The sequence below is a fragment of the Gorilla gorilla genome, chromosome 20 (genome assembly GCF_029281585.2).
Source record: "Gorilla gorilla gorilla isolate KB3781 chromosome 20, NHGRI_mGorGor1-v2.1_pri, whole genome shotgun sequence".
Taxonomy (NCBI): domain Eukaryota; kingdom Metazoa; phylum Chordata; class Mammalia; order Primates; family Hominidae; genus Gorilla; species Gorilla gorilla.
The window spans coordinates 61,542,602-61,563,116 of NC_073244.2; the positions used below are offsets into that span (position 1 = coordinate 61,542,602).

Here is a 20,515-nt window from a genome sequence, read left to right on the forward strand (position 1 = left end):
CAAAAATTAGCCAGGTGTGGTGGCATGTGCCTGTCATCCCAGCTACTCAGGAGGCTGAGGCAGGAGAATCACTTGAACCCAGGAGGCGGAGCTTGCAGTGAACCGAGATCGCGCCACTGCACTCCAGCCTGGGTGACAGAGTGAGACTCCATCTCAAAAAAAAAAAAAAAAAAAAAAAGGCCAGGTGCTGTGGCTCACGCCTGTAATCCCAGCACTTTGGGAGGCTGAGGCGGGCGGATCACCTGAGGTCAGGAATTCGAGACCAGCCTCAACATGGAGAAACCCTGTCTCTGCTAAAAATAAAAAATTAGCTGGGTGTGATGGTGCATGTCTGTAATCCCAGCTACTCAGGAGGCTGAGGCAGGAGAATTGCTTGAACCTGGGAGGAGGAGGTTGCAGTGAGCCAAGATCACACCATTGCACTCCAGCCTGGGCAATAAGAGTGAAACTCCATCTCAAAAAAAAAAAAAAAAAAAAAATTAGCTGGGCCTGGTAGCGCATGTCTATAATCCCAGCTACTTGGGAGGCTGAGGCAGGAGATCGCTTGAACCGGGGAGGCGGAGGTTGCAGTGAGCTGAGATTTTGCCACTGCACTATCCAGCCTGGGTGACAGAGCAAAATTCTGTCTCAAAAAAAAAAAAAAAAGGAGGGCCGGGCATGGTGACTCACGCCTGTAATCCCAGCACTTTGGGAGGCCAAGGCTGGCAGATCACGAGGTCAGGAGATCGAGACCATCCCAGCCAACATGGTGAAACCCTGTCTCTACTAAAAGTACAAAAATTAGCTGGGCATGGTGGTGCTGTAATCCCAGTAGCTGTAATCCCAGCTACTCAGGAGGCTGAGGAAGGAGAATCACTTGAACCCAGGAGGCGGAGGTTGCAGTGAGCCGAGATTGTGCCACTGCACTCCAGCCTGGGCAACAGAGTGAGACTCCATCCCAAAAAAAGAAAAAAGAAAGGAAAAAGGCGCATGGGGCAGAATCCAAGACAGACCAGGTGTGAGCGTCCAGCTGTCCTCTCCCGGTGGAGTCATGGACGGCACTTAATTCTCCCAGCAAGATGTGTGACAACACGCAAGCAGTACTGCCAACCAGGGACGCTCCTGTAAGCCTGGGTGGCCAGGGTCACATATGCATGGTGGCTGACCTGAGACTTCATCCCCTCCGAGGTCAAACTGATGCTCAGTGGCTCCAGGCCCTGACCATAGATCACAACATTAACACACAGCATCCAGTGTGGCCCCAGGCCCCAGGTAAACCAAGACACTCTTATCAGTCAGGACATTCCAAGGGCTTAGAGGTTCCCTCCCAGAAGCTGGTCCAGGGCCAGTCCTTTCTTTGGAATGTGCGGGGTTTGGACAACCCAGGCCTGCTGCATTCACCCCTCGCCGCATCCCACCACTGCCTTCTGCAGCTCTGCACTTTGCTTTGAATAATAACAACCCCAGCAACAGTGGCCATCACAGCCCCTTGTTGCTGAGCGCTTGCTGTGTCTGGCTTATTGACTCCTTCCTGCAGTGCGGAGAGGCAGCCGCCATCAGCCCATTCATACATGGAGAAACTGAATGTCTCAGAGGGCCCGGGTTGTGCCCAGGATCACACAGTTCATAACTGGTGGAGTCGAGATCAAGCCCCCGTCTGCCTGCCTCCAAGCTCTTCCACAGGGCACCTATGGCCTCTGGAGCCACGGTTGTTTTTTTCTTTTTCTATTTTTTTAAAAGTTAAGGCTGGGCTTGGTATCTCTTGTCTGTGATCTGAGCACTTTGGGAGGCCGAGGTAGGCGGATCACTTGAGCCCAGGAGTTCGAGACCAGTCTGGCAAACATGGTGAAACTCTGTCTGTACTAAATATATAAAAATCAACCGGTTGTGGTGGGGGGTGCCCGTAGTCCCAGCTACTCAGGAAGCTGAGGCATGAGAATCACTTGAACCATGAGAATCACTTGAACCCGGGAGGTGGAGGTTGCAGTGAGCCAAGATCACACCACTGCACTCCAGCCTAGGTGACAAAGCGAGACTCTTAAAAAAAAAAAGTTAAAAAAAGCCTATTTTATTATAGAAATGTATAAATATATAGAAATGTAGAAAGAACATAAGTGAATAAGCATATATCTCCCAGGCAGGAGATTTTAAACAGAGGCAGGGGCAGGGTAGAAGTGGCAGAGGCGGGTGAGGCCTGCTGGGCGACCATTTGCTGATGACTTAAGTCCTTTGAAGATGTGGCCTGGGCAGGGAAAGAAGCAGCATAGCCTCGGTTCAAACAATAGCTTGGTTGTTCACTAGTGGTGCGGGTGACCTGGGCGGGTGACCTCTCTCTGATCTTTTTTTGCTGATTCATTCATTCATTGAGTTCGCTCAGTAAATATTTATTGAGCACCTACTGTGTCTCTGGAATGGCTCGAGGCTCTGGGAGACAGTGGACAGCATGACAGATGTACCTCACAGGCTCTGTTCTACTGAGGAAGAGACCAGCAACAAGGTACAGAAGTGAAATTTGGCCGGGCACAGTGACTCACGCTTGTTATTCCAGCACTTTGAGAGGCCGAGGTGGGCGGATCACTTAAGGTCAGGAGTTCGAGACCAGCCTGGCCAACATGGTGAAACCCCGTCTTTACTGAAAATACAAAAATTAGCTGGGTGTGGTGGCAGGTGCCTATAGTCCCAGCTACTCGAGAGGCTGAGGTAGGAGAATCACTTGCACCCGGGAGGCGGAGGCTGCAGTGAGCTGAGATCGCACCACTGCACTCCAGCCTGGGTGACAGAGCAAGACTCTGTCTCAAAAAAAAAAAGAAAAGAAAAGAAAAAGTCTGGGCGCGGTGGCTCACGCCTATAATCCCAGCACTTTGGGAGGCCGAGGCAGGTGGATCACATGAGGTCAGGATTTCGAGACCAATCTGGCCAACATGGTGAAACCCTGACTCTACTAAAAATACAAAAATTAGCTGGGTGTGGTGGCACATGCCTGTGATCCCAGCTACTTGGGAGGCTAAGGCAGGATAATTACTTGAACCCAGGAGGCGGAGGCTGCAGTGAGCCAAGATCGCACCACTGCACTCCAGTCTGGGCAACAGAGTGAGACTATGTCTCAAAAAAAAAAAGAAGTGAAATGTATTAAAAGATGTTTCCTTGTGGAGGCCCTGAGGGGGAAGCATCTATGGTGTCTCTCCTGGCTTCCTGTAGCTGCCAGCAACCCTTGGTGCTCCTTGGCTTGTAGATGAGTCACTCCAACCCCTGTCTCCATCTTCCTGTGGCTGCCTTCTCGGTGTCCTATGTGTGTCCTTTTCTGTCTCTTATAAGGACACTCTCATTGGATTTAGGTTCCACCCTAATTTAGTATGATCTCATCTGTATCTTTACCTTAATTCTACCTGCAAAGACCCTATTTCCGAATGACATCATATTCTCAGGTTCCAAAGGGATGTAAATTTTTAGGGGACAACATTCAACTCATTATACCCAGTAAATTTGAATTTCAGATAAACTATGGGTAATTTTTTAGTACAGTGGAAGTGTGTCCTATGCAATACAGTCATCCAATATTGCATGGGACGTAGTTAAACTAAAAAAATTGTTGTTGGGCCAGGCACGGTGGCTCACACCTGTAATCCCAGCACTTTAGGAGGCCAAGGCCGGTGGATTGCTTGAGGTCAGGAGTTCGAGACCAGCCTGGCCAACCTGGTGAAAGCCCGTCTCTACTAAAATACAAAAAAAAAATTAGCTGGGCATGGTGGCGGGTGCCTGTAATCCCAGCTACTGTGGAGGCTGAGGCAGAGAATTGCTTGCACCCAGGAGGCAGAGGTTGCAGTGAGCCGAGATCGCGCCACTGCACTCCAGCATGGGCAACAGAGTGAGACCCCGTTTAAAAAAAAGAAGTTTGTTGTTGATCTGAAATTCAGATGTAACTGGTGTCCTGCACAGTCAGCCCTCCATATCCATGGGTTCTGCATCTGTGAATTCAACCAACTGTGGATAAAAAATATTTGGGAAAAAAATTGCATCAGTAGTGAACATGTACAGACTTTTTTTTTCCCTTGTCACTATTCTCTGAACAATGTAGCATTACAACTATTTACATAACATTTTCATTGTATTTGGTGTTATAAGTAATCTAGAGAGAGATGATTATTTAAAGTATACATGGCCAGGCACAGTGGCTTATGCCTGTAACTCTAACACTTTGGGAGGCTGAGGTGGGAGGATCATTTGAGGACAGGAGTTTGAGACCAGCTTGGACAACACAGTAGGGCTCTGTCTCCACAAAATACATATATATTTTTTTCTGAGACAGATTTTTGCTCTGTTGCCCAGGCTGGAGTGCAGTGGTGTGATCTTGGCTCACTGCAACCTCTGCCTCTTGGGTTCAAGTGATTCTCCTGCCTCAGCCTCCTGAGTAGCTGGGACTACAGGTGTGCACCACCATGCCTGGCTAGGTTTTGTATTTTTAGTGGAGACGGGGTTTCACCATATTGGCCAGGCTGGTCTGGAACTCCTGGCCTCAAGTGATCCGCCCGCCTCGGCCTCCCAAGGTGCTGGGATTACAGGTGTGAGCCACCGTGCCCGGCCTCCATAATTTTTTTTTAAAATTAACTGTGCATGGTGGCACACACCTGTGGTCCCAGCTACTTGGGAGGCTGAGGCAGGAGGATTGCTTGAGCCTGGGAGGTTGAAGCTGCAGTAAGTCATGATTGCAGCACTGCATTCCAGCCTGGGGGACAGGGCTAGACCCTGTCTCTAAAAAAATAAAAATAAAGTATATGAGGGGATGTGCAGAGGTTATATGCAGATATGTCTTTTTTTTTTTTTTTTTTTTTTTTTTTGAGACAGAGTCTCCCTGTGTCACCCAGGCTGGAGGGCAGTGGCTTGATCTCGGCTTACTGCAAGCTCCGCCTCCCGGGTTCACACCATTCTCCTGCCTCAGCCTCCCAAGTAGCTGGGACTACAGGCGCCCACCACCGCGCCCAGCTAATTTTTTATATTTTTAGTAGAGACGGAGTTTCATCATGTTAGCCAGGATGGTCTTGATCTCCTGAACTCGTGATCCGCCCGCCTCGGCCTCTCAAAGTGCTGGGATTACAGGCGTAAACCACCGCGCCCAGCTGCAGACATGTCATTTTATATCAGGGGCTTGAGCATCTGTAGGTTTAGGTATCCATGGGACATCCTGGAACTGATCTCCTATGGATACCAAGGGATGACTGTAGTTTTCTTTTTTTCAAAACCTAATAAGGAGAAAAGGAAAGCAAGGGAGGGGGTGTTTTTCAGTTTCAGGTAAGGTGGTCAGGAAGGCCTCACTGAGCAGAGGACATTTGAGCAGAGACCTGAAGGAGAGGGGAGCAAGCCCTGTGGAGATGTGAGGGAACCCCACGTGCAAAGGCCCTGGGGCAGCAGTGTGCATGGCGTGTGGAGGAACGGCCAGGAGGCCTGCGGGGCTAGAGCCTGGCGAACCAGGGAAGAGAGAGGAGGTGAGGGCAGAGGGAGGGGGACCTGCGGCCAGATCTTGCAGGGCCCCCCTGGGCGGTGGTGAAAACTTTGCTTTGGCTAAGCGGAGTGTTCTAAGCAAAGACTGGAATTGCTGTAGGTGCGAACTGGCGCCCTCTGGTGGCTGCCTGGGGGAACCCACTGGGGATGGGGATGGGGCAGGGAGAACAGCTCCCAGGCCAGGGAGGAGGGTGGCTGAGACCAAGGGTTGAGAAGCAGTCATATTTTGCATCTGTTTTGAATGTGTTGCCATCACGATTTGCAAATGGGTTGGATGTGTGAGAAAGGGAAGACTCCAGGATGACCCCCAGGCTTTGGGCCTGAGCACCTGGAAGGATGGAGTTGCATCTTTTGAGATGGGGACGAGGCTGAGAGGAGCGGGTTTGGGGCATCGTGGGTTTGAGAGGATGCCCTTGCGGAGGTGTTGAGAGGCCCACGGGGCATCTGTATGGAAGTATTGAGTAGACGCCCAGCCGTGTGAATCTGGAGCTCAAGCGAGATATCTGGACTGCAGATGGAAATCTGGGAGTCCTCAGTAGACAGATGGCATGTGACAGCCGCAAGGGAATGCTTGACGGTGGAATATGGCAGCAGCAATTGCCACGAAGACCCAATTAAGTCATTCTTTTTTTTTTTTTTTTTTTTTTTTTGAGACGTAGTCTCACTGTCTCCCAGGCTGGAGTGCAGTGGCACTGTGTTGGCTCACTGCAACCTCCGCCTCCTGAGTACAAGCAATTCTCCTGCCTCAGTCTCCCAAGTAGCTGGGACTACAGGCGCGCACCACCATGCCTGGCTAATTTTTGTATTTTCAGTAGAGACGGGGTTTCACCATGTTGGCCAGGCTGGTCTCGAACTCTTGACCTCAAATGATCCGCCCGCCTCAGCCTCCCAAAGTGCTGGGATTACAGGCGTGAGCCACTGTGCCCGGCACCAATTAAGTCATTCTTTTAGCAGATGTTTGTGCGAGGCCCGGTGCCAGGTGCTGTGTCTTCACTGAGGAGTGAAACTGGGCCTGCATCGTGCGCTCTGGGAGCTGAACGTGGGTGGCGGGGACGGTCATGAATCAGATGCTCTCCCCAGTGATGGTTAAGTTCAGACCATGAGGGCGATGGGCATGGTGCCCTGCAGGGGGATAACAGAGTGAACCTTGGTTGCTATACTGGGGTCTGTGTGCAAATTAGAAAAAGGTGCCTCTTTCTCTAGCCTGGAACTGTCCGTTATAGTAGCCACGAACTTCATTAAATTTAAATGTAGCCCGGGCGCAGTGGCTCACGCCTGTAATCCCAGCACTTTGGGAGGCTGAGGTGGGTGGATCACGAGGTCAGGAGTTCGAGACCATCCTGGCCAACATAGTGAAACCCCGTCTCTACTAAAAAAAAGTACAACAACAAAAAAATTAGCTGGCATGGTAGCGGGCTCCTGTGATCCCAGCTACTCCGGCGTCTGAGGCAGGAGAATCACTTGAACCCGGGAGGCGGAGGTTGCAGTGAGTCAAGATTGCGCCATTGCACTCCAGCCTGGGTGACAGAGTGAGACTCTGTCTCAAAAAAAAAAAAAAAAAAAAATTAAATGTAGACACTAGCTGTTAAAATTTAACATAACTAAAACAAAATTACAAATTTTGTTTCTCAGCATACTGATCATGTTTCAGGTGCTCAATAGCCACCTATGGCCAGTGTCAACCTTATTGGACGGTGCAGATCTAGAATATTTTCCTCACTGCAGGGAGTTCTAGTGGATGGTGCTATTCTGTTCCTTTATTTCCATCTGAAGGGTGGCTGTCATGATAAATGGACAGGTCTGCCCTTAGATCTGGTACCTTTGTGCAGTGTACATCCTGCCCAACCACACAGGGTAGCCCTGCTCAGTTTGATGAGTAGAGGAAGGCTGCTGCTTTTTTTTTTTTTGAGCCAGAGACTCACAGACTGACACACTCTGTTGTCCAGGCTGGATGGAGTGCAGTTGGTGTGATCTCAGCTTACTGCAACCTCCACCTCCAGGGTTCAAGTGATTCCCTGCCTCAGCCTCCAGAGTAGCTGGGATTACAGGTGCCCGCCAACATGCCCAACTAATTTTTTGTATTTTTAGTAGCAACGGGGTTTCACTGCGTTGCTCAGGCTGGTCTTGAGCTCCTGGCCTTAAGCAGTCCTTCCTGCCTTGTTCTCCCAAGGTGTTGGGATTACAGGCGTGAGCCACTGCCCCTGTCCGAGGCTTTTTGATAGTGATAATGGACCTAGAATATGAGAGTAAGACTTCAATGGTGAAAAGGGAAGGAGGCAGGAAGGGTGTAGAGAGAGTCTTCCAACAGCATGTGCAAAGTCTCTGTGGCTGGAGGAACTAAAACCAATCTGGTTTGTTGTTGTTGTTGTTTTGAAGACAGGGTCTTCTCTGTTACCCAGGCTGGAGTGCCAAGCTGTGATCATGGCTCACTATAAACTTAATCTCCCGGGCTCAAGCAATCCACCTGCCTCAGCCTCCTGAGTAACTGGTACCACAGGTGTGCACCACCACGCCTGGCTAATTTATATATATATAAATGTATTTTTTTTGGTAGAGATGGGATCTTGCTGTGTTGCCCAGGCTGGTTTCGAACTCCTGGGCTCAAGCAATCCTCCTCTCTCGGCCTCCCAAACTACTGGGATTACAGGCATGAGCGATCGCGCCCAGCCAACCTAAAGACAGTCTGGATGATATGGAGTGACCGAGGGGATTTACGGTCCTGTGAGGCCTTGCAGGCCCCACTAGGAAGTGTGATCCTGATTCCTGAGGGCAGTAGAAGCCTTGGAAGGGTTTTAGCAGGAGATTGACATGGTCAAATGTGTCACTCTGGTTACACCACTTCCTGGCCATGTGACCTCGGGCAATTACTTAACCTCTCTGTGCCTCAGTTTCCACATCTGTAAATGAGGAGTTTCACACTGTGAGAATGTGCATGTAACATACTTCAATCTGTGCCTGGCACACAGTAAGTGCTATGTAAATGTGCACCATTATCATTGATGATGATTGTTGTTATTTTATTGTTTGACGAGATCTCCCTGGAAGCTGTGTAAAGAACCGATTGGCAGGGGATGGTGTGTGTTACAGGATTTGGGGAGACTATTGAGAAGGCTGTTGGGCTCACCCAGGCAGGATGAAATGGTGGTGGCTGGCATGGACTGGGACCGGGCGGGTGGGGAGGAGAGAGCTAGGTGAAGTGCGGTCTGCTTGAAGGTGGAATCGGCAGGATTTACTGTGACAGGGAAGAGAGCAGCAGGGATCACGTGCAATGTCCAGGTTTTTGGCCCAAAGCCCCGGGAGGATGTGAAGTTTCCAGAAGAGAATCTGGCTCACAGTGGACATTTGATCGATGCAGATTTCTTTCTCCTCCAGCTTTCAAACTGCAGCTCAGCCTGGGAATGGAATTTCTCAAGGTCACTCTGTAAGTCCCAGAACTGCTCGACCAGCCTAGGCTGGAGGATGTGGGCACAGCCCCAGGGCTTACTTCAGAGGAGGATTTTCTTGGCTTGACTCTTTCTCTTTTTCTTTTCTTTTTTTTTTGAGACAGAGTCTCGCTCTGTCACCCAGGCTGGAGTGGAGTGGCACGATCATGGTTTACTGCAGCCTCAACCTCCTGGGCTCAAGTTATCCTCCAACCTCAACCTCCCAAGTAGCTGGGACCACAGGCATGCACTATTGTGCCTGGCTAATTAAAAAAAAAAAAAAAAAAAGACCAGACGTGGTGGCTCACACCTGTAATCCCAGCTTGTTGGGAGGCCAAGGCAGGTGGATCACAAGGTCAGGAGTTTGAGACCAGCCTGGCCAATATGGTGAAACCCCGTCTGTACTAAAAATACAAAAAATTAGCCAAGCGTGGTGGTGCTCGCTTGTAGTCCCAGCTACTCAGAAGGCTGAGGCAGGAGAATTGCTTGAACCTGGGAGGCAGAGGTTGCAGTAAGCTGGAATCATGCCACTGCACTCCCGCCTGGGCAACAGAGCGAGACTCTGTCTCAAAAAAATTAAAAAAAAAAAAAGTTTTGTAGAGACAGGATTTCACCGTGTTGCCAAGGCTGGTCTCAAACTCCTGGATTCAAGTGATCCTCCCACCTTGGCTTCCCAGAGTGTTGGGATTACAGGCGTGAGCCACTGTGCCAGCCTTTGAATCTCTTCTGCATCCCAGTCTCCTTGCTCAGTTGTTTCTGAGGCCCTGGGCTTCCCCATGACCAAACCTTCGCTTAGGCCATTCCTCCCACTTGGAGGACCAGCCCTCTCTCCTTCCACTAATTCAAAATCGCACCTGGCCTGAACAAGCTGCTTCATAGGACCCCTGCTCCCAAGAGACACATGGAGGGTTAGGTTTATGGCCTGGTTTTATAGAGGGGTGATTTCCTTGGAGGCTGTTGTAGAGTCTGGGACAAGTTATATGTCATCCTGAGACTCAGTCTCTCCGTGAGCAAAATAGGCTAGGCAGCTGGAAACTCACGCGACATTCATTCCAAGACTTTTTTAGGGGGGACGTTTAGGGACATAAGATGAGGCAGGCAGGTTAGATGCCAGTTTGTGAGGGAACTTGAACATCATGGAAAGCTTCTAGATTTTATTCTAAATACAGTGGGAAGCCATTGGAGGGGTGGATTGTGGGAGCTGTTTACAGCCTCAGTAAGTTGTTCCCAATGGCCATGTAGATACTGGTTGAAAAGTAGCAAGAGTAGGCCAGGTGCGATGGCTCACGCCTGTAATCCCACCACTTTGGGAGACTGAGGTGGGGGGGATCGCTTGAGGTCAGGAGTTCGAGACCAGCCTGGCCAACATGGTGAAACCCCATCTCCACTAAAAATACAAAAATTAGCCAGGTGTGGTGGTGGGCACCTGTAGTCCCAGCTACTCTGGAGGCTGAGGCAGGAGAATCACTTAAACCTGGGAGGTGGAGGTTGCAGTGAGCTGAGATCATGCCATTGCACTCCACCCTGGGCAACAGAGTGAGACTCTGTCTCAAAAAAATAAATAAATAAAAAGAAAGTAGTAAGAGTCAAAGTTGGGGAAGAGAAGCCCTACATAATTGTTTAAGTGAGAGATGAAGGTGGCTTCAGTGAGAAGATAGCAGCAAAGGAGATAGAGAGGAGGGTGGATTCAAGAAGATTCAGGGGTTTAGCAAGTGAACTTGCCAAAGGATTGGATATGGGTGTGATAAGAAAAGAATCTGCCGGGCACAGTGGCTCATGTCTGTAATCTCACTTTGGGAGGCCAAGGTGGTTGCATCACTTGAGGTCAGGAGTTCGAGTCCAGCCTGGCCAACATAGTGAAACCCCATCTCTACTAAAAATATAAAAATTAGCTGAATGTGGTGGCGTGTGCCTATAATCCCAGCTACTCAGGAGGCTGAGGCAGGAGAACTGCTTGAACCTGGGAGGTGGAGGTTGCAGTGAGCTGAGATTGCACCACTGTACTCCAGCCTGGGTGACAGAGCGAGACTCCATCTCAAAAAAAAGAGAAAGAAAAAGAAAAAAGGGCTGAGCAAGGTGGCTCATGCCTGTAATCCCAGCACTTTGGGAGGCCGAGGTGGGTAGATCACATGTCAGGAGTTCGAGACCAGCCTGACCAACATGGTGAAACCCCTTCTCTACTAAAAATACAAAAATTAACCGGGCATGGTGGCGTGCATCTGTAATCCCAGCTACTCAGGAGGCTGAGACAGGAGAATCGCTTGAACCCAGGAAGTGGAGGTTGCAGTGAGCTGAGATTGTGCCACTGCACTCCAGCCTGGGCGACAGAGCGAGACTCCGTTTCAAAAAGTCAAAAACAAAACACAAAAAAACACAGGCCGGGCACAGTGGCTTATACCTGTAATCCTAGCACTTTGGGAGGCCGAGGCAGGCAGATTGCCTGAGCTCAGGAGTTCAAGACCAGCCTGGGCAACACAGTGAAACCTCATCTCTACTAAAATACAATATATATATATATATATATTACCCGGGCATGGTGGCGTGCACCTGTAGTCCCAGCTACTTGGGAGGCTGAGGCAGGAGAATTGCTTGAACCCGGGAGGTGGAGGTTGCAGTGAGCCGAGAACGTGACACTGCACTCCAGCCTGGCAACAGAGCGAGACTCTATCTCAATAAAATAAATAAATAAATAAATAAATAAATAAATAAATGAAAGTATCTGGAGAGGGATGTCCCTAGGTGTCCCTAGAATCCTTCATGCAGAGACCTAGCCCATCTTTTTCTCTCTGACTCTCCTCTTAGGCCTTGTATGACCCCATCAACCCTGACAGGGAGACCCTCGATCAGCCATCACTAACGGATCCCCAGCGTCTGTCTAATGAGCAGGAGGTGCTTCGGGCTCTGGAGCCCCTGCTGGCCCAGGCCAACTTCTCCCCGCTATCTGAGGACACCCTGGCCTACGCGCTGGTGGTCCACCACCCTCAGGATGAGGTCCAGGTACTTGGCTCCCCAGGAGAACAAAACTCCCAGGAGGCCTCTAGGGTAGGGCAGAGCCTCTGAGAGGCATGGGCTGCTAGGAGTTGTAGTCCTGAGCCCGGGACTGTGGCCCATATGGCGCACTTGGTGAACTCAGAGAAGGTGCTACTTTTGGCTGGATGCAGTGGCTCAAGCCTGTAATCCCAGCAGTTTGGGAGTCCAAGGTGGGTGGATCACCTGAGGTCAAGAGTTCAAGACCAGCCTGGCCAACATGGTGAAACCCCATCTCTACTAAAAATATAAAAAATTATCCAGGCATGGTGGCAGGTGCCTGTAATCCCAGCACCGGGGAGGCTAAGGCAGGAGAATCTCTTGAACCCGGGAGGTGGAAGTTGCAGTGAGCTGAGATCGTGCCATTGCACTCCAGCCTGGGCAACAAGAGTGAAACTCCATCTGGAAAAAAAAAGGAGGTGCTGCTTTCTCAGGTCACTTCACTGCCATCTGTTGGAAAAGTATAATATGATATGGCTCTCTTAGGGCAAGACACTTAGCACCATCTGCCAAAATTGTAATAATAAATAGTAAAATACAAGGCCAGGTTCAGTGGCTCATTCCTGTAATCCCAGCATTCAGGAGGCCGAGGCAGGAGGATCACTCGAGCCCGGGAGTTCCGGACTCATCTAGGCAACACAGGGAGACCCCGTCTCTACAGAAAATACAGAAATTAGTTGGATATGGTGGTGCGGGCCTGCAGTCCCAGCTGCTCGGGAGGCTGAGGTGGGAGGATCATTTGATCCCAGGAGTTTAAGGCTGCAGTGAGCTGTGAGCCATGATCTTGCCGCTGCACTCCAGCCTGGATGACAAATTGAGAACCTGTCTCAAAAAAACAAAACAAAACACACACACACACACACACAGAGACACATAAAAAAAGAAAAAGAAAAAAAAACCAAGCCCCTAAAAGCGCGCAAAATGCTAACAAAATTATAAGAAATACTAAAATCAGCTGGGTGCAGTGGCTTACACCTGTAATCCCAGCGCTTTGGGAGGCTGAGGTAGGCAGATCATTTGAGGTCAGGAGTTTGAGACCAGCCTGGCCAACATGGTGAAGCCCCATCTCTACTAAAAATACAAAAATTAGCCAGGCATGGTGGCGGGTGCCTGTAGTCCCAGCTACTTGGGAGGCTGAGGCACGAGAATCACTTGGACCCAGGAGGTGGAGGCTGCAGTGAGCTGAGATTGTGCCACTGCACTCCCACCTGGGTGACAGAGTGAGACAATATCTCAAAATAGAAATAAAAATAAAAACAGAAATAAAAAATACTAAAATCTCCCCAAATTCCACATTTTAGTGATTTTAAACTGCAGTTTTTCCAAAGTCATGTTTTGTCATCTCTGAAATTGGGATGTAATTTACAGGTGGTGGTGTGACATCATTTAATTGGCAACATATTTTGTTTTTAGTTGCTTCATAAAATAATCAGGTAGAGTCAGTGGCACCTTAGATTCTAGGAAATATGGTAATAAAGATGACTTCTACGTGAATGGCACTGTGTTAGATCATGAGCCCTTGTGCAGTATACGACATGGACAACCATATGTGACAGCCCTGCCTAGATGGTGAATGGGGCTAAGTGGGAAACGGGGGAATTATTTAGGGGCAGGACATCTGATTCTGGTATCCTGCCCTCAACACCCCTGCCCATGTTCACCCACCACTGCTTCCTTCATCCCCCCGGGCAGGTGACAGTAAATTTGGATCAGTATGTCTACATGCACTTCTGGGCCCTGGGCCAGCGAGTCGGGCAGATGCCCCTGAAGTCCAGCGTGGGCTCCAGGCGTGGCTTCTTCACCAAGCTGCCCCCTGCGGAGAGGTGAGACGGCCCTTGTTCCCCAGCTGCAGCAAGAGGGAGCAAGGTTAGAGTCAAGAGGGGACTGACAGGTCAGTGTCTGGTTTGGGTGTCTGGGCCCCAGGTGGGAAGTTGAGAAATGGGAGGCGTGACTCACCCAAATGCTGTCTTTTCTTCTCAAGGGAAAGTGAGTACTACACTCGATTCCCAGGGGAAGAGAAAGGATGGGGACAGTTCTCCCCATTTTCCAATAAGGAAAACTGAGGCTCGGAGAGGGAGGTCCACATTCTGAAGATGCGGCACGGCCAGGATTCCAACAAACAACCTGCACATCCAGTACCAGGGATCGATGGCGCGATTGAACCGATCCCCTGTGGTTGGACACAGCTGATCCCTGGTTTCTTCCCCATGATTACTGAGTCGCTTTTAAGATGGTTGTGCGACTGTAGAGCCAGAGTGAGCGTCCTAGGATTGGAGGGGGCTCCCCGGGCAGTGCAGTCCCGATCCTGCCCCTGCCTCTGTCTCTGTCCCTCAGGAGATACTTTAAGCGGGTGGTGCTGGCAGCCCGGACCAAACGGGGACACCTGGTACTGAAGAGTTTCAAGGACACGCCGCTGGAAGGCCTGGAGCAGCTGCTGCCGGAGCTGAAGGTGCGCACGCCCACCCTGCAGCGCGCCCTGCTCAACCTCATGCTGGTAGTCTCCGGCGTGGCGATCTTCGTCAACGTGGGCATGGTGGTGCTAACCGACCTCAAGGTGGCAACCTCCCTGCTGCTGCTGCTCTTCGCCATCTTCATGGGCCTGCGGGCCTCCAAGGTGAGCATGCGCCTGCCACGCCTCCTGCGGCCCTGCGCTGTGGGGACCAGGTCAGGCCCCCTATAGTTGTCTCTGTTTCATGCATTGTTCCTGCGTCATGCTCTCCTCCCTCCCTCCCTCCCTTCCTTCCTTCCCATTCTTCCTCTTTTCTTTCCCTTCCCTTCCCTCCCTGTCCTTCCTTCCTTCCTCCCTCCCTTCCTCCCTTCTTTCCTTTCTCCCTCTCTCTCCTCCCCTTCCTTTTCCCCTTTCCCTTCCCTTCCTTCTTCCCCTTGTTCCGCCTCCCCTCCTCTCCCCTCCCCTCCCCTTCCCCTCCCTCCCTTCCTTCCTTCCTGTTCCTCTTTTCCTTCCCTTCCCTCCCTCTCCCCACCTCCTTCCTCCCCCCTTCCCTTTCTCCCTTCCCTCCCTTCTTGCCCTCTCCTCTGCTCCCCTCCCTTCCCCTTCCCTTCCCTACTTCATTTACTCAACACCCCTTAGGGGGGTTTCCTAATCTCTCTGAGCCTCAGTTTTCTCATCTGGAAAATGGGGATGATAGCGAGATCTGCCTTGTAGGGTTGTGAGCATGAAATGAGTGAGTCTGTGAGAAGCACTGGGCAGTGCTCGGCTCGTGGTAGGGGCTACATAAGGGTTGACAGCCGCTCACTGAGTGCCGGCTTTAGGGGCGCTTTAGTGATGTGGTGAAGGGGGTGTGTTCTGGAAGCAGACTTCCTGGATTTGAATCTGACTCTACTCTCTTCTCGCTGTGTGATCTTGAACAAGTTGCTTAACCTCTCTGTGTCTCAGCTTCAAAATCTGCAAAGTGGGGATGATGGTGGGACCTAACTCATAGAGGTGTTGTGGGGATTAAATGAATTAACATGCACAGTGCTGAGAACAGAGCCTCCCACATGGCACAGGAGGTACTATGTGAGAGGTAGCTATTACCAGGATGATGATTATTATCATTACTAATTGGGCTGTTTGTTCCAAGTCCCCATCCTGACTGGGTATCATTATCATTGGGGGAGCTGGCTGACAAATGCAGCCTCCTGGGCTCCAGTCCTAGTGGACTGAATTGGAAACTCTGGGACTGGGGCCCAGGGAACTATATTTTTAACAAGCTCCCTTTTGATTCTGCTACATGTGAGTGCCGGGCTGCCTTGAACAGTTGCACAGGTTGTTCACCATCCAAGGATTCGTGGCCCAGGGGCCAGGTGGAGGCTGACACCCAACTTGTGCTCCGCTTGCCAAAATGCGTGTCCTGTCTCGAGGCTGAGTCAGCCCAGAGGGGAGCTGCCTTTTACTGATTCTCCCCAGGGTTGGCACCGGCCCCAGGAGTGTAGACTGGTGTGAAGCATCTGTCGTACGCGATCATTCACCTGCTGGCTCATTGGTTTTCAGGCTGTTTTCAGCCATGCTGACAGGCTCTTAGGAAGGCTGGTAATAAATCCCGCAGATAATAGCCAGGCTGTGCCGCCTGAGAGGGTGCTGGCATACTTGGGCCAACAGAGGGGCTGGGGAGGGAGCAATTTCTGCTTGGGACCAGGGCTCAGGTAGGATCTGAGGAAAGCTCTGGAAGATGGGGATTGAGCCTGGTGGAGAAAGAGCCCATGAGCTCAGCCTGGCGTATCTCATGGGGCTGGATCCAGTGAGCACAGTAGAGAGGGGAGGTCCCAGAGGGTGGTAAGGGCCTTGAATGCCCAGAGTGGTACCCTAGGCCTTATCCTCAGAGCCGCAGGGAGCTGTGGAACGGCTGTAAGCTGTGACCATGGAGGGCAGAGGGGAGGGGCGAGATGAGAGGCAGGGAGGCCGGTGCCTCTGGGGAGAAGACACTGAGTCCCAGCCCACGGTGACTATCGCCTCACCCCTTGCTGGCCCCAGGGGTGCTATGGAGCCTGTCAGGCTCTGAAAGACCGTATTTCAAACCCAATTCACACCAGGCATGGTGGCACATGCCTGTAGTCCTAGCTACTCAGGAGGCCAAGGTGGGAGGATCGCTTGAGCCCAGGATTTGGGAGTCCAGCCTGGGCAACATAGTGAAACCCCAAATAAAAAAATACAATAAAAAAGCCCAGCCAGGCGCAATGGCTCACACCTATAATCCCAGCACTTTGGGAGGCTGAGGCGGGTGGATCATGAGGTCAGGAGTTCAAGACCAGCCTGGCCATGATGGTGAAACCCCATCTCTACTAAAAATACAAAAATTAGCTGGGCATGGTGGCACGTGCCTGTAATCCCAGCTACTCTGGAGGCTGAGGCAGGAGAATCACTTGAACCCAGGGGGCAGAGGTTGCAGTGAGCTGAGATGGCATCACTGTATTCCAGCCTGGGCGACACAGTGAGACTCCATCTCAAAAAAAAAAAAAAAAAAAAAAAGCCCAGTTGACAAGTTAATTTAGTGTATTCATGAATTCATGAGGTATTTCCCCACACCCTGGGGAGAGGCCCAGCCTTTACATGTGGGCCCTTGGCTGGATGCAGTGGCTCATGCCTGTAATCCCAGCACTTTGGGAGGCCAAGGCGGGCAGATCATATGCAGTCAGGAGTTCGAGACCAGCCTGGCCAACATAGTGAAACCCCATCTCTACTAAAAATACAAAAATTAGCTGGGCGTGGTGGCGCATGCCTGAAATCCCAGCTACTTGAGAGGCTGAGGCAGGAGAATCACTTAAATTCGGGAGGTGGAGGTTGCAGTAAGCTGAGATTGCGCCACTGCATTCCAGCCTGGGTGACAGAGCGGGACTCCATCTCAACACAAACAAACCAACAAACAAAAAAACAGTTGGCCCTCCCAGACTCCCTCCTGGCTGGTCCCCTCCTGCACTTCAGTTGCTCCCAGATCTCTGTCTTCATTGCAAGCCCCTCCCCTAGTCCCCAAACCTGGCTTCTCCTGTTCCCTGGACACACCCAAGCCCATGTGCACCCATGAACCCAGAGTCCAGCTGCCTCAACCCTCCTGCTCCTCTCAAGTTCCCCATCTCACCTTGGAACAGGCACTCAGAGCCCTGCTGCGGGATGTGGGGTGCGGGGTGCAAGGTGCGGGATGCGGAGTATGGGGCCCTCTTTCTTCCAAGATACAGGGCTGCTCTGCTTCTGTGGTTTCCACAGGAGCTCTCTACTGTCCATGATCAGATCAACCAGGAAGCTCCAGGCTCAGCCTCCCGGCTGGGCCCCTCACTCTCACCGTAGGCCAAGCACAGCGTCTCCCCCGACATCTTCTCTTCTGGGCTCCGCATCTATGGATGACCTGTCATCCCGCCAGTCACTGGCTAGACCCCCAGCCCACCCTTCCTGTCCCACCTCTGTGCCCCCTGCTCAGGCCCTCTTCCCAGCCTCCAGTCGGTCCCTTCCAGCCCATTCCCCATTCTACCCAGTCCTGCCCTGCCCCTCCTCTGGGCACAGCCTGGCGCCAAGGACCCTGCTTCCCAGCATCACTGGACACAATCCTTCCCCTCGAATCTGCACCTCAGCTGCTCCTGCATGCTTGCGGCACCCCCACCCTGCCATCCCTCGTTCTCTGCCTTTGCCTGTGCTGTTCCCTTGGACTGAAATGCCCTTTCCTCTTGTTGGGCTGGCCAACCCCTGCTCACCCCTCACCCTCAGCTCAGAGGCTGCCTGCTCTGGGAAGCCTTCCCGGATGTCCCAGGCTGGGGTGGTGCCCCTGTGGGTTCCTCCATACCCTGAGCTCTACTGTGAAGCCCCTTAGCCCAGCACCGAGCAGGCCCATGGGGCAGCCTGGGGAGGGATGTTGCACTGGTGCCCCTGAGATGCAGCAGCCTGATCCTGCCCTGGAGGGAGAAGTGTGGGGTCCCTGGACACAGGCAGTCGGTCTGTAATGGAGGCGGCAGCTGGCAGGGCAGGAGCCCGAGGCTGCATCTGCTCGTCCGCGAGAGGTGATGTCCATCCTGAGCCTTGAGGATGAGGCAGTGAACATTTTCCAAGAACACACCAGGGGTGGTTTGGCTTGTGCCTGGGCCTGGAGGCCTGAGAGAGCAGGGCCTGTTCAGGGTAAACTGGCTTATTCACCATGGGCTGCATTCAGAGGGGAGGAGCAGGAGGTGACAGGGAGGGCCTCGTGTGCCGGGCCATGGAGCTTGGACTCTGAGAGCACTGGGGAGCCATGGGAGGACCATGAGCAGGGGAGGGGCAGGGGCAGCTCTGAACCTGTGTGCAGACAAACTGGACGGGGAGACTGAGGCCAGGGAGGAGGCTGGAGTGATGCAGGCGGGGATAAAGTCTGAGCCAAGGATGAGCCGGGGAGCTGCAGAGGAGGAGACGGGCAGAGAGAGTCAGGGGACAGCAGAACGGGGTTGGGACTGGCAGGTTGGCGAAGGGGGAGCAAGGATGGTGCCAGGCGCCTGGCCTGTGACTGAGTAGGTGGAAGGGCTGCCCAAGACATAGACCCCAGGGTAGGAGGAGCAAGTGCTGTATTCCTTGTGGGCAGTGGTGAGTGCTGAAGGGACCCTCCGGGTGGCAGGGAGACCCCTCTCCAGGGAGAGTCTGGCTTCATCTGTGTGCCACGGAGTGACCTGCTCCTTTAACTAGAATTCAGCTGCATCGGCTTGGCAGATACTGACACAAACCCAATGTGTTTTTCATACCACACGGTCCCTAACGCATGCTATTCCTGCATCTTGCCCTGAACCGAAGAAATGGAGATTCGTTCCAAGGCAGGCACCTAAACTGACTGTGCTGGCCTGCTGAGAAGAGGGTACAGTCCACATGCAAGCGTGTCATTGGTACCTTGCAGGCCATTTCGGTGATTTTCTGGGGTGCGCTGACTTGAGAGGCATTTCACCTCAGGCCTCGGTGTGAGATGGGAACACCCCATGGGCACCCAGCACAGGGTGTGGGTGACTGTTCCATAGTAGCTGATGTTTGGTAAGTGTTTCTGAGGGGCCAGGCTTTGTCCCAATGTTTTTTTTTTTTTCTTCTTTTTTTGAGATGGAGTCTCGCTCTGTCCCCCAGGCTGGAGTGCAGTGGTGCAACCTCAGCTCACTGCAACCTCTGCCTCCTGGGTTCAAGCCATTCTCCTGCCTCAGCCTCCCAAGTGGCTGGGATTACAGGCGCCGCCATCATGCCCGGCTAATTTTTTGTATTTTTAGTAGAGACGGGGTTTCACTATGTTGGCCAGGCTGGTCTTGAACTCCTGACCTCGTGATCCGCCCGCCTCGGCCTCCCAAAGTGCTGGGATGACAGGCGTGAGCCACCGCACCCGGCTGTCCCAATGTTTTATTAACTGTGTATTGACTTCCTGAACCCTCCCTGGCATTGGCATTGTTGTACAGACGGTTCTGCCTGAGGACTTAGGTCTTACCAGGGGCAGCCGGTAAGGGTTTAGTGGGTCAGGCAGCCAGGCCTGCCAGCTACAGGGTCCAGTGGCCCTGAGCTCATTTTGTGGCTGAATGGAGGAATCTGGGTACAGGTACAGGTTTTCTTTTTTTTCTTTTTTCTTTTTTTTTTTTGTGAGACAGAGTCTTGCTCTGTCACCCAGGCTGGAGTGCAGTGGTGCGATCTCGGCTCACTGCAAGCTCCACCTCCCAGGTTCATGCCATTCTCCTGCCTCAGCCTCCTGAGTAGCTGGGACTACAGGCACCCGCCACCACGCCCGGCTAATTTTGTTTTTGTATTTTTAGTAGATACAGGGTTTCACCGTGTTAGCCAGGATGGTCTCGATCTCCTGACCTCGTGATCCTCCCGCCTCGGCCTCCCAAAGTGCTGGGATTACAGGTGTGAGCTACCGCACCACTTTTTTTTTTTTTTTTTTTTTGAGACACAGTGTCACTCTGTCGCCCAGGCTAAAGTGCAGTGGCATGATCTCGGCTCACTGCAACTTCTGCTTCCCGGGTTCAAGAGATTCTCTTGCCTCAGCCTCCTGAGTAGCTGGAATTACAGGCGCATGCCACACACCTGACTAATTTTTGTATTTTTATTTATTTATTTTTTTGAGACAGAGTCCCACTCTGTTGCCCAGGCTGGAGTGCAGTGGCGCAATCTTGGC

General features: G+C 51.9%; 1 protein-coding gene across 3 annotated transcripts in view; it reads left to right on the forward strand.

Moving 5' to 3' along the window:
* Positions 1 to 20,515, forward strand: part of TMEM143 (transmembrane protein 143) — a 31,778-nt gene that overhangs the window by 7,117 nt on the left and 4,146 nt on the right. For 2 of the 3 annotated variants that reach the window (XM_004061086.5, XM_004061087.5), the window contains 3 exons: positions 11,700 to 11,894; positions 13,617 to 13,747; positions 14,259 to 14,538. In XM_004061086.5, the coding sequence (XP_004061134.1) occupies positions 11,700 to 11,894; positions 13,617 to 13,747; positions 14,259 to 14,538 (606 nt within the window). The remainder of the gene's footprint in view (positions 1 to 11,699; positions 11,895 to 13,616; positions 13,748 to 14,258; positions 14,539 to 20,515) is intronic. The other variant, XM_004061088.5, reaches the window with a different exon arrangement.